The sequence below is a fragment of the Capricornis sumatraensis genome, chromosome X (genome assembly GCF_032405125.1).
Source record: "Capricornis sumatraensis isolate serow.1 chromosome X, serow.2, whole genome shotgun sequence".
NCBI lineage: Eukaryota > Metazoa > Chordata > Mammalia > Artiodactyla > Bovidae > Capricornis > Capricornis sumatraensis.
The window spans coordinates 81,150,351-81,164,691 of record NC_091092.1 but is presented as its reverse complement, the minus strand read 5'-3'; the positions used below and the strand labels follow the sequence as shown (position 1 = coordinate 81,164,691).

At 40.5% G+C, this 14,341-nt stretch overlaps 1 protein-coding gene across 1 annotated transcript in view; it reads right to left on the bottom strand.

Annotated features, from left to right (window-relative positions):
• Positions 1-8,322, bottom strand: part of OPHN1 (oligophrenin 1) — a 594,204-nt gene extending 585,882 nt beyond the window's left edge. The window contains exons 1-2 of the mRNA XM_068962396.1: positions 8,220-8,322; positions 7,917-8,074 (exon numbers count right to left, since the gene is read on the bottom strand). Coding sequence (XP_068818497.1) covers positions 7,917-8,070 — 154 coding nt within the window. The 5' untranslated portion in view covers positions 8,071-8,074; positions 8,220-8,322. The remainder of the gene's footprint in view (positions 1-7,916; positions 8,075-8,219) is intronic.
• Between the last annotated feature and the right edge of the window lie 6,019 nt (positions 8,323-14,341).

Genomic DNA, 14,341 nt, shown 5'->3' with positions numbered 1-14,341 from the left:
ATCAGGGAACTGAGATCCCACAAGCCATGCAGTATGACCAAAGACACCATGAGATATACTACACCCTACTGAGAGTTTAACCGGCACTCGTCATTCACTTAAAGAGTCTTGCTCGTTATTATGACCATTAACTACCACGGCAATAGAGCAGATATCTTTGACTTAATTCTTTCCCTCAGTTTATTCTTTTTTGCTATGGACAGTTGTATCCCCATGGTCTAGCTCATTTTTCCCCTACAGTGATCCACTTTTATAATATGTGACAGAATATATATCATATCCTGAACTTCTTCATAGCTCTTCTCATAACTGTAATTATATTATGTGAGTAATCAGACGTTTAATGTATGCTCCAAGAGGGCAAAGCCCGTATCAGCCTTATTCACCATTGTATCTTCAGTTGCCAGACACAGAGTGGATGCTTCATAAATCCTTTTTGAATTAAAATTAATTACCTTTACATTGTGTAAGGCTTTAGCACTTGATACAAGCCCAGTAAAGCATCATGAGGGCCCTCCACCCGATGGAGGTAGGAGGTGAAAAATTCAGCTCTAGATTTCCAGAAAACTCCTCTGGAAAAGCATGTATCTTTCCAGATCATTATGAACTTTTAGGAAATTTCTATAGTAACTGATTAGAGAAACAGATGTCAGATTAAACAGAAGGTTTGGGTTATGCTTTACAAAACAAGGCTATAAAAATGAAGCTGAAAACTAATTTTCCTTCATCACTTTAAGCTCTGAAAAACTTTTCTTAATAAGCAAATCAAGGCATAATCTTCCCTGTACCATTCACCATCCATTTTTAAAAAACCGCTTCTTGTAAATGGTCACACACTGAAAGGCTGGCTCAGTTCACTTTTGCACCCTAGTCCCCACAGCACTCGTCTGACTACTTTGGAATCTGGTCTTCCAAGGGCCTTCTATGAATATAGTAATACTGCCTTCCGCAAATTCCATTTGACTTTGCTTCATACCTACTAAGAGCAATACCATATAAAATACTCATTACATTGATCTGAGCTACTCTTCAGAACATCTAAAATACAGTCCTTCCCTCAGTATCTGTGGGGAATTGGTTCCAGAACCCCGGTGGATACCAAAATCCACAAAATATTCAAGTCTCTATATACAATGGAGAAGTATTTACATATAATCTACCCACATCCTCCTATTACTTATAATATCTCATGTAAATACTATGTAAATAGTTGCTAGCATGTGGCAAATCAAGTTTTGCTTTGGGGAACTTTCTGGAATTTTTTCCAAATATTTTCTATCCCCAGTTGGTTGAATCCAGAGAGGTAAAACTTGCAGATACAGAGCCGACTGTAACAACATGTCCTCCAAGGCACTGATTAACTATCACCAGGATAATGACAGGATATCTGCTGACTGAGAATGTATATATTACATCCTCAACTCCTCCCTGCACACCATATAGCACTACACCCACTCCAAAGGGATTAAAAGCTTTGGTCTCCCTCAGTATAGATCTATTCAGGACAGAACTGAAAGGCACTGGGTTGGGACCTCTCAAGAAGCATTCATCAAGAGGATAATCAAATAGGCTAGCATGATTCATGTTATTTATTCACATCGAACATATCAGTTCAATTTTCATTTTGTCCGTTCTCTCAGAGGAAAGGCGAATTTGCTCCAAAGTTTACAGTGGAATCAATTTAGGTTGCTTGACTGTGCAATACAGTGGCAGCCCAGAAAACCGAATGAGGAAACCAGGAGGAACCCTAAAGCTCACTGACAAAACCTCTAATTTTAGAAATGGGAAAACTCAGGTTCATGAAACTAAAGACGTACTCAGAGTCATATAGCTAGGAGGTGGCACAGTTGGAACCAGCACCCAGGTTCTCTGTGTGTAAAGCTAGAGATGGTTCCATAAAGTATATTCAATATGAAATTTGCCTCAAAGATGGAACTGACCCATCCTTTCAGGAAAACAAAAATTTACCAAATAGGTGTCCCAGTTGCCAAAGCAAGAGCTGAACAGGTACCCCAAAAGGTCACCTTAATGTAAACATCTAAAACTCTTTATCTTTAAAAGTACAGAATGTAAGAAAGTGACATTTTTGCATTCTTTTAAAACATAAGTTTCCATTAGTCCAAGACAGCCTCTGTGTTTGTGGTTTGTGCATGTATATGAGTGAGCTTAATGATATAATTCTTTTTTCTGACATCTGTTCTATACATATAAAGTACGTTATCCTTGGTTTTTGAAAGATAACTTTAAATTTCTGTTAAATTTTTTGTATTTAATTAAATACTGTCAGTACACTAATATAATGTGAAAATGTATGTAGGTATAAAATAAGATCCTATAATTAAGTTACTCATTCCCTTCCCAAATGATTAAATTATAATATGCAATGAAAAAGTCATGGAATGTTAGATGTGAAAATGGGCTTACATATCCCCTATCCATCCTCACTTATGTAAAGCTGCAGACCAAGAACCCCAGCAAAAAGACTTACCAAGGTCACAGATCCTATTAGTAGCAGAACCATCACCATACCCATCACATCTAGGGTTTTTTCCCACTATACCATCATTCTGCCTCTCTCCATTTGCAGTGTCTAGTGGTGCTTCCCCAGAGAAATCTCTTTCTGGAGACTATCACTTTTCATTTTCCTAGCCCATTTCCAATACTCCTAGACTGTTAGAAGTAGATCATCTAGCTCAGGAATTGCAACCTGTTTGAATCCAGGCTGTGAATACATTTCATTTAGCTACCACAGTTTTAAAGAAAGTGAAGGCTTCTGTAATGAGATGAAGCTGCTGTATTTTACCCCAATTACTCCAGTCCTATTAACCCACTTCCAATAGCTTCATACTTTTCTGTTTTCTCTTTGGCCACGGAGACAGCACTGGAACCTGTGAACCCTGAATCCAGTGTAGGCATAATTAACAGCACACCAAAGTAAAATAAACTAAATAAACTAATGGAAAATATTAAATATGGCATTATGTTTTACCTATAACTTTATTCACGGCCTTACCAATAAAAAAGTCCATTTAGGTTAACTACTCATATTAAAGTTCTGCAAACTACAACCACTGAATCAAACCCAGCCCATAGCTATTTCTGTATGCCCCTGCTCTAGCTAAGGTGAAAACGGTTTTTATATTTTTAAACAGCTGAAAAATTCAAAGGAAGATAATATTTTGTGACATGAAAATTATGGGAAATTTACTTTTCAATGTCAATAAGTAAAGTTTTATTAGAACACAGCCACTCTCATTTCATGTGCATATTATCTATAGCTGCTTTCTCACAACAATGGCAATTAAGTAATTGCCACAGAGACTACATGCCCTCAAAGCCTAAAATATTGCCCTTTACAGAAGAGGTCTGCTGACCCCTGAGCTATATCAAAGAAAATTTACAGTTCCTAATAATCTGCAGACAAGTCACAAATATTTGTTTAGAATTGGAACATCTTATATCACTCGCAGATCAATCTTCCTAAAACACAGTTCAGACCATGCCTCTGTGCTACCAAAAATGTTTTTAATACTCCCTGCCTGTAAAGAAAAGCCTAAAGTACTTAACAGGTCACGCACAGTCAAGGTCCTCAACCTTCCATTTCAAGGTCATCTCCCAAACTTCTCTTCTTGCACCATATAACCCAGATGACCTGAATTATTTGCTATCCCTTTACATTCTCTATGTCATTCCTACTACATGAAATTCCCTGTCCTGAATATAGTGCAATGCAGGGCCCTCCGAGTCAGATCTGGGCTCTAATTCAGACTCCTGCCCTTATCAACTGAGAAAGTTACTTAATTCCTCTGAACTTCAGTTTTCTCACATAAAGAGTGGAAATAATAATCCTTGCCTCATAAGTCTATTATAAGATTTTAATTCTTGGCATACAGGAACATTAAAAAGCAGAGACATTACTTTGTTGACAAAGGTCCATATAGTCAAAGTTATGGTTTTTCCAGTAGTCATGTATGGATGTGAGAGTTGGACCATAAAGAAGGCTGAGGACCAAAGAATTGATGATTTTGAACTGTGGTGTTGGAGAAGATTCTTGAGAGTCCCTTGGGCTGCAAGGAGATCAAACCAGTCAATACTAAAGGAAATATTCATCGGAAGGATGGACGCTGAAGCTGAAGCTCCAATACTTTGGCCACCTGATGCAAAGAGCCAACTTATTGGAAAAGACCCTGATACTGGGAAAGATTGAAGGCAGGAGAAGGGGATGACAGAAGACGAGATAGGTGGATGGCATCACTGATTCAATGAACACAAGTTTGAGCAAGCTCCAGGAGATGGTGAAGGACAGGGAAGCCTGGTCTGCTGCAGTCCATGAGGTCGCAAAGAGTAGGACGTGACTGAGCAACTGAACAACAACAACATATAGGAACAGCTAAACAAGTGATAAGTCAATTCTCCCCAATTACAATGCTACTTTCTCCTTTGCTTTCCCTTATCCTTCCACAGGGAAATGACCTCTCCGTCATGTTGTATACCATAGTATCCACCTGTCCCACTCTATGGCTCTGATCCATATCTACTACCTTATACTTCAGTGATCTCTACACATATCTTATCTCCCTTACCAATCTAGGACCTCCTTGAGGGCAGGATCCCATCTGTGACTTTCTCTGTAACATTTGTAACAACCCTGAGAACAATGGCTTGAATTTAGTACATGAATGAGTATTTACTGAATGAATGATACATGTTCACTGAATTCTATAACATTTATTAGGTGTATCACGTTCACTTGTTGTAAATACCAAGCCTAAGTGCATAGAAAATATTCATACAACATCAAGGACCAAAGCTGCCAATATAAAAACAAAGAACAGGGATTTCCCTAGTGGTCCAGTGGTTAAGAATCCACCCTGCAATGCAGGGAACATGGGTTCAATCCCTGGTGGGGGGGACTAGGATTCCACATGCCATGGAGCAGCCTGCAAACCACAACAAAAGATCGCACATGCCCAATGCAACCAAATAAATAAATATTTTTAAAAATAGAACAAAAAGAAAAGTGGGCAATATATTCACCTTTCAGGGTGCCAATGTTTTTATTTGTCATTGATTTAAATTATAATCACCATTTTTTACTCCAATGATTATGAATAGATCACATTTAAGGGGAGGGAGCAAATCAGTCACTTTCCCAAAGAAGACATAATGAATATCATTCATAACATCAATTACCTCTGAGCACAGATCTAAGAAAATCTAGATATTCAAATAGAATCCATATTTAATAAACTAATTATCACACACAGCTGTGACTAAAACCTTATCTAGAGCTCTGTACAAAATCAAACACAAGCTGGAAATCAATTTCCAACTAGCTTAACAACTTAAACAAAAACTGCAGCTGATTTTTGCAGCGTGAAGCACCAGGTTTCATTGGTTACCAGAAATACTAACCAGTTGATTTGATGGCCAATTTAATAAATTAAATGAAAAAATGCCAATAATTCTTCTTTACTTTTAATGCCAGATTCCAAATGACAAAATGAATCCACACACATATACAAAATTAATCACTGAGCCATGCCAATATAGGGAATGAATTTTCCAACAAGATCACAGCAAAAAGAATGTTTCCAACTACTTTTGTTTATGGATTTCCCTTTAGAAACCTACCAAAAAGTATATTCAGCCAGTATATTATTAACCTGAAGATGTATTATCAACAACTTAAAATATTTAGCCGTTTCCACTTACAAAATACTTTCACAATCCATTAACTCCTTTGAGCCTCAAAGCAACTCTGTGAGGTGCATATAATTACCCTCATTTTGTATCTGAAATATATGATATGTGCCTTCCTATCCCAAAATGGTGAAGCCAAGATTGTAACCCAGGTCTTCTAATCTAATTCCAGTGTTCTCTCTTCCTTTTTCCTCCATACAAAGCAAAAGTATACCTTTGTTTTGCGTCTACCTCACTTACTCTAAAAAAGCTGCCCAGCTAGCCCATTTTGAGGAAGCAGAGTGGGAGTATAAACATTACTGTGGTCAAGACAGCGGGAAACATCCTGTCTTTGCCTCTAGCAAATCATGTTTTTAGAATCATGTAACTTAAAGAAAAGAAATGGAGTCTGGGTTAGCTGCTGGGTTTTATTTCCTAACTGTCCTATTTTTGGCTTTCTGTGTATACTCAAGAAAGGAAAACCACCATAAATACCAAGAACCCCCTGAGCCAAAATAACTCTTGGATCTTCTGCCCATATGCAAAGGTTTAAACCTGCATAATTGTCGACTCTCACCACTTTTAATCCCCCAAAAGGAAAGAATAAAAACCGCAATTTACCACTTGCCTAGAAAGCTTTTGCCCTTCCTCCACCATTTTATTAACTGTATTTTCACAAATACTTTCAGCTTATCCTATACTTCACAAAGCCAGTCCCTTCTGGGGGCTTAGATGAGCTTCATTTAACTATGAATACTGCACTAAGTAGTTTACTGTAACGAGTAAACAAAACAAAACAAAAAACCCAAACATTTCCCGCTTTTCCTTTCAGGAACCCTCACCTTTCTAACTACTTTTGTAGCACAACCAGCATATCTTTAACCTCTCAATGAAGTCTATTAAGTCGCAAAACACCCCAAACCCTGGGCTAAAAGTCTCTACGGATCAGCATTTCAAATACCCCATCTTTAAGATGCAACCAAGAGTTTACTCTTGTTCAGACTAAAATAAGACACACCATCACATGATCCAATTCAATGAAACAACAAGTAGGAACTTGCAACACTTACGACCAAAGTAGGCAGACAACATATACAGGGAAAGCCCAGACTCCAAGGGGCAAATCAGGAGAGCTGCACAACAAAAACCACTGCACTGTGGCTCCCAATCTTTCTCCTTGCTCTTGGTTGGCTGTATTTGCCTTAAGAAGGTCCCCACGCTGGATCAGGCACACTATTTGTGGGATAAATCCACTCAGAAAAAAAATATTACAGGTATACAGAATATATTTGCCAGTGACTTTGACTTTATTTTTAATAATCATCCTTCAACCAAGAAGAGAAAAAATGGATTATTACCACCCATTCCCTATCTTCCATTCTTCTGGGTATATACTTTGGCACAATGGATTGATCTGCCTGCACTCTTGTTGGGGATGTTTATTATTCTTTCTCTTACTCCAAACCTTCTGCCAACTAGCAGAAATAAAAAATCTATACACAGTGGGGAAGCAGGGGAGGATCCCAGAGTTCTTAGTTCTGAGGACCTGGAAAGCCAAGCTAGGTGAGGTTCCTTCAACCTGCTGACTCCCAACCTGAGTTCTCTATGCTCCCAGGGATCTGGGCTCCTCCTAATAGGGACTAGGCAAATCTTTGTTCCACCTGCAAGGAGAATTCAGTGGCACGTGAGGTCATTTAATAATTCTAAACTTAGACCAACCTTGAACACAACCATAACTCAGTAACTTAAAGAGCAAAGGTGCTTTCCTTAGAAAATAACTTGCCATTGGCAATTTTTCACTACCCCCATATTTATCTGCAGCAACCAGAGGCCAAGCAGGAACAAAACCCTGACTCAAGCTGCTGGCCTGAATTCCCAGTTCTTTAGGAGGTTGTGGGGCAGTTCCTTGGTCAGCTTAGATGTCCCTTTCATACATGGGTATAAACATGTCTGGCAATACAAGCGGCCTGTCCCTTTAGAACAGGAGTCTGACAAGAAAGGATAGCTGCTAAACAAGACAGTCCCTCAGCTACAGATCCTGTCTTATAAAACCAAAACCACTAAAGGGGAAAACCCCAATTCTAATTGTAGCCACCAACTTCCACTTCTACTGACCCCACTTCCAAAATATCCGGAAAACCATGAGCCTCAGACACTTGGGCTGGGGTGTGGAAGATCTCCAAAGGCCAGAACCACCAGCTCACGGAAACTGCTCATCTAAGTCTTCCACTTACTTCTCATTGCGCTGATAAGCGCGTTGCCGTCTTTGATCACATCTTTGATGAATTTATTGGTCCTCTCCAGTTCCTGCTCATAACACTTGAGCCTCTCACGGAAATCAGGACTGTCCAGGTAGCAGTCGCTGAACTCCAGCGGGGGATGCCCCATGGTTCTGATGACAGGGATTGGAAGGAGAAAGGAAAGACATAAAGACCAAGAGCATCAGTGGCACAGTAGGAGGAAAAGATGGTTTGCACAGAATGCAGGACCCGTTTAGGAAGCTGCAGCCTCCCTCCCTTTAGAGGACAGATACCTACCTGTTCAGATGAGATTCCTGGGGAGAACTGGCTGGTCTGTACCGGAAACGGGCGGCCCGGCGATTGCTTCAGGTGACGGGGAGAGCTAACTAACGTAGTTGGATCCCGGCGGGGTGCTGCCTAACAAGCAACATGCCCCCTAGTCATAGCTCCCCTTACAAGCAGCAGAAACCAACTCGTCTCTTCTCTGGAGAGCGGCTGGATCCTTCCCGAGCAACTGCAAACGTGACACTTTGGCCCGCCCAGGGTGTAGGCGGGGGTGAGCGCTGAGCGTGGGAGGTGCCTCTCCTTGCTCCCAACTGCCGAGCCAGCCCAAGATTTCCTTTGCCGAGCTCCGCGGGTAACCCGGAGTGCACTGTCCCCTCCCCCTTCTTAAAGCCAGCGCCTCCGCCCTTCCCCGGCGAAGCCCATGTACCGAGGCAGGGTACTCGGGTTCCTTAAACTGTATCTTACTTGCACCCTAGGGTCTCTTTACCAGAATCTGCCGTCTCCTAAAGTTCTTCCTGGTCCGAGGGAGCGGCCTGTTGTCCTGCTAAGCGCCAGAGGTGTTAAGCCGGGCGACAATGAAACGTAGCCTTCCTCCAAAGACGCCCGAACGGGAAGAGGAGGGCAACAGCGCGACGCACAATAGCTGCGGTAGCCCGGCGCTTCCCTACGGAAACTGGGGAGCAGTCAGCGCCCTAGACTCCAGTTGGAAAGCGTGGCGGCTTGGGAGATGTAGTCTTTCCGTTTCGCGCCCTGTGACTCCTTCCTGCTATCTCCGCATTACCCCGCCAGGGCGCCCGCTCTCACAAAGAGTATTCCCAGCCCACCCCAGCTAATAGCTGTCCCAGCGCAGCCTCCAGAGGCAGGTGCGCCCGCACTAGTTGTTGTTTTTCAGTCGCCAAGCCGTGTGGGAATCTCTTGCGACTCAATGGACTGTAGCCCACCAGGCTCCTCTGTCCATGGGCTTTCCCAGGCAAGAATACCGGAGTGGGTTGCCATTTCCTTCTCCAGGGGATCTTCCCCACCATCTCCTGCATTAGCAGACAGATTCTTTACCACTAAGCCACCTGGGAAGCCCCTAGAGTATTCCTGGAAAGTTTCCAAAATGGGAGGGAGTGAGAACCCAGGAGAGATCAACTGTGGGATGATGTCTCTCACTTCTCTTTATTTGGCTGGATTGTTTGTTGTTGTTTTTTCCCTTCCTTTTTCCAGCTTCCCTCTGACGGACCCACTTCTATTTCTCCGCCCTTTCCCATTTCTATGAGCTCTAATTCCCATGTGCCTTCTACCTGAAGGGTTGACTCCTGCTCTTGGATCTCTGTGTTAAGCTCAGAACCCCCTGCCAGAGAAAAGGAGGCCATAATTAGGAATTCATTTTTCCCTGAATAGGACCACAAAGTGTGGTTTTTGTGATCCAACTCATTGCATTGGCTGTTGATTAAAGCATGTGATTTTCCATGTGTAACTAGAAAAGCTATAAAGAGGATGTTATAAACTGTCTTGCAGCTTCCCGGAGAGGCCTCTTGTAGGAGAACTAGGGCTACTCTTACAGGTGGCTGCCTTTAGACTAACAGTAACTAGGGGCTGGAAAATAGTGTGTACATGAGCAAAAAAGATTGAATTCAATTTTGGGAAAGTGTTTAGATTACATTGCCTTGTGAAGAAAGCCAGAACTAAAGGAGATAGTAAATAGAATAGTAACAGCTTCTCTACCTGTATTAGTATCTTATTGCTGCTGTAACAAATTATCACAACTTTGATGACTTGAAATAGCACAAATTTATTATCTCACACTTTTGGAAGTCAGAAATTAAAAATACAACTCTGTGGGCCACATCAAGATACCAAACAGGCTGTGTTCCTTTCTGGAGACTCTAAGAGAGAATCCATTTCCTTGCCTTTTCCAGCCTCTAGAAGCTGTCCACATCCCCTGGCTCATAGCCCCCTTCCTCCATCTTTAAAGCCAGTAGTAGCCAGTCAAGTCTCTCTCCCACTGCATCACTTTGACACTGACCCTCCTGCCTCCCTCTTTCTCTTATAAGGACCCACCAATAACCCAAGATAATCTCCCCATCTCAAGATACTTAAGCCTGAAAAGTCCTTTTGCCATGTAAGACAATACAGTCACACATTCTAAGGATTGTGACATGGATGTCTATGGAAGAAATATTCTTTACTTTCCACACAGTCTATAATCCCACAACCCAACTTGCACATGTATGGGGGCATGCATGCTCAGTGGCTCAGTCATTTCCAACTCTTTGGGACCCCATGGACTGTAACCCACTAGACTCCTCTGTCCATGGAATTTTCCAGGTAAGAATACTGGAGTGGGCTGCCATTTCCTACTCCAGGGGATCTTCGCCACCCAGGGACCAAACGTGCATCTCCTGCATCAGCAGGCAGATTCTTTACCACTAGAGCCACCTGGGAAGCCCATAACCGACTTTGTGATTCCTCAAAACAATCTTATGAAGTTAGTATTGTTATTATTATATCCATTTAAAGATGAGACAGCTGAGTTGAAGAGAAGTTAAGTGACTTAACCTCAACTAGTTTAAACTTGAACCTACCCTGCTTTTTTAAAAAAAATCTTTTTTTTAATTTTTTCAATTGGAGTATAATTGCTTTAGAGTGCCATGTGTACAGTTCTGCTGTACAACAATGTGAATCAGCTATATGTATACATATATATACTCCTTCTTGAGCTCCCTCCCTCTTGAACCTCCCTCCTACCACCCATCTCACCCCTCTGGGCCATCACAGAGCACTGAGCTGAACTTCTTGTGCTATATAGCAGCTTCCCACTAGCCATCTGACCTACATGTGGAGCCTACCTTGCTCTTAACCACTACACTGTATCACAGTAATGGACAAGAGTCCAGTGAGGAAACTTTCTGAGAATTAATAGGTAGCCACATCCCAGGAAAGGATTTTATTTCCTACTCATTTTTCTTTATGAGAAAATATCCATTTTCTTTAAAAACACCAATGCAGATACTAAGGGAAGATGCCCAAGGAATGGGTAAATGGTCTTTCATTCTAGGAAGATTCCCTATAACATTCATCAACTAATTCAATAAACATTTATTGAACACCTACTTTATTTCTTGATTTATAGAGCCTATGCCTATATTTTCATCATGATGAAAATTATCATTAACCTTACTAATGTTTAGCTATCATCTAATCCCTGCACTCAAAGTGTTTTACAGTCATCTGTGTTATCCTTTATAAAAGTGTCCTGGAACAAATACCAAGGAAGAAAGAGGGTTAAAATTAGAACTTAGTCCTTCAGTTAATAGCAGTATTAATTGTTATCCTAGATGCTTTGCACACACTAAACCTAACCCTGACAACACCCCCTATAGTATTGGGATCTTCAAATGTCTGTTCACATATTCTTAAAAGTTTTTTGAGAAGCTATTTACTCCCTCATTCGTTTCTAAGTTAACATCTACATTTTTTCATCATGTTTAAGCAGTTGCAAAAGGTATAATTTCTAGCATACTATACATGGTGACAATTCAAAATAGAACTGTTACATTACATATTTAAAGATATTCATTGGATTCTAGAAACCAGGGCAATTGATGTCTATCATCAAACATTAAACTTGAAAGTGTTAACTTTTCTTTAACCATCAGGAAAAATGCATTGTTTCTTTTTTCTCCTTGAAATCAAATATCCATTACATTCTTCCTATAGAATCATAGCCTATCACAATATATTTTTATAGTTGAAAGTCCTCTACTGAAATCCATATTGAATTTTTCTGCAACAAAATAGGTACATAAATAGAAATTGAATTATTTTTATTTCCTTGTAGCCATAAGTGTCTAATTATCAAAAGTCTTCTAGATTGAGTTATAGTTGCAATTGTTATACATACACAATAGGTAAGAATAGCATGAAGATATTATACATCGTGATTATTATTAAAAAATAAAATATAAAATTTTATTTGAAATGCATCCATTAGTGAAATGGATGAGGAAGAGGTAGGTTACAGGGTCTTGAGTTAAAGAAGATTCCTGGCTGTGAATATTTGAATTGTTGTTTTACTTAGCCTCAAGGGTTTATGCAGCCTGAGTCAAAGTATCACAGTAAGATTCCTGACATTTGAAAGGTATGCTTTTCTTTTTAGAGACTGGGGAAAAGAGATGGGGAAAAGAAGTGGGAAAGGCAAATCATTTTTAGCAACTATTTAGCAAACATCATTTAGCAAATAGTACTAAATGAATTTAGTGATTTGAAAATTGTTCCCCTTTCAACTTTATTCATAATTTGTAAATGGATAAATAAACTATGATACATCCATGGAATGGAATATCATTCGGAGCTAAAAAGAAATGTGCTATCATGATATCACTTATATGTGGAATATAAAAAAATGATAAAAATGAACTTATTTAAAAAACAGAAACAGAGTCACATATGTAGAAAACAAACATGGTTACAGGAGTGGGGTGGAGGGTAGGAGGGGGAATAAACTGGAAAATTGGGATTGACATATACATACCACTATGTATAAAATAAGGACAGGGAACTTGTCCTGGGATATATAATATAGCACAGGGAACTCTAATCAGTACTCTGTAATAGCCTATATGGAAAAATACTCTATAAAAAAGAGTGGATGTATATGTATGCTACTGCTACTGCTGGAAATGGTCAGTTTTCATTCCAATTCCAAAGAAAGGCAATGCCAAAGAATGCTCAAACTACCACACAATTGCACTCATTTCACATGCTAGTAAAGTAATGCTCAAAATTCTCCAAGCCAGGCTTCAGCAATACGTGAACCATGAACTCCCTGATGTTCAAGCTGGTTTTAGAAAAGGCAGAGGAACCAGAGATCAAATTGCCAACATCTGCTGGATCATGGAAAACACAAGAGAGTTCCAGAAAAACATCTATTTCTGCTTTATTGACTATGCCAAAGCCTTTGACTGTGTGGATCACAATAAACTGTGGAAAATTCTGAAAGAGATGGGAATACCAGACCACCTGACCTGCCTCTTAAGAAACCTATATGCAGGTCAGGAAGCAACAGTTAGAACTGGACATGGAACAACAGACTGGTTCCAAATAGGAAAAGGAGTGCATCAAGGCTGTATATTGTCACCCTGCTTATTTAACTTATATGCAGAGTACATCATGAGAAACGCTGGACTGGATGAAGCACAAGCCGGAATCAAGACTGCCGGGAGAAATATCAATAACCTCAGATATGCAGATGACACCACCCTTATGGCAGAAAGTGAAGAGGAACTAAAAAGCCTCTTGATGAAAGTGAAAGAGGAGAGCGAAAAAGTTGGCTTAAAGCTCAACATTTAGAAAACGAAGATCATGGCATCCAGTCCCATCACTTCATGGGAAATAGATGGGGAAAAAGTAGAAAGAGTGTCAGACTTTATTTTTGGGGGCTCCAAAATCACTGCAGATGGTGACTGCAGCCATGAAATTAAAAGACGCTTACTCCTTGGAAGAAAAGTTATGAACAACCTAGATAGTATATTCAAAAGCAGAGACATTACTTTGCCGACTAAGGTCCGTTTAGTCAAGGCTATGGTTTTTCCAGTGGTCATGTATGGATGCAAGAGTTTGGCCACCTCATGAGAAGAGTTGACTCATTGGAAAAGACTCTGATGCTGGGAGGGATTGGGGGCAGGAGGAAAAGGGGACGACAGAGGATGAGATGGCTGGATGGCATCACGGACTTGATGGACCTGAGTCTGAGTGAACTCCGGGAGATGGTGATGGACAGGAAGCCCTGGCGTGCTGCAATTCATGGGGTTGCAAAGAGTCAGACACGACTGAGCGACTGAACTGAACTGAACTGCTGCTAAGTCGCTTCAGTCGTGTCCGACTCTGTGCGACCCCATAGACGGCAGCCCACCAGGCACCGCCATCCCTGGGATTCTCCAGGCAAGTGATGTATGTGTATAACTGATCCATTTTGCTGTACAGCAGAAACTAACACAACAATGTTAATCAACTATACTCCAATAAAAATTTTTAAAAAAAGAAATGAGCTATTAAGACATGAAAAAATATGGAGTAAACACATGCACATATTGCTAAGTGAAAGAAGTCAATCTGAAAAGACTACATACAAAATGATGCCAACTATG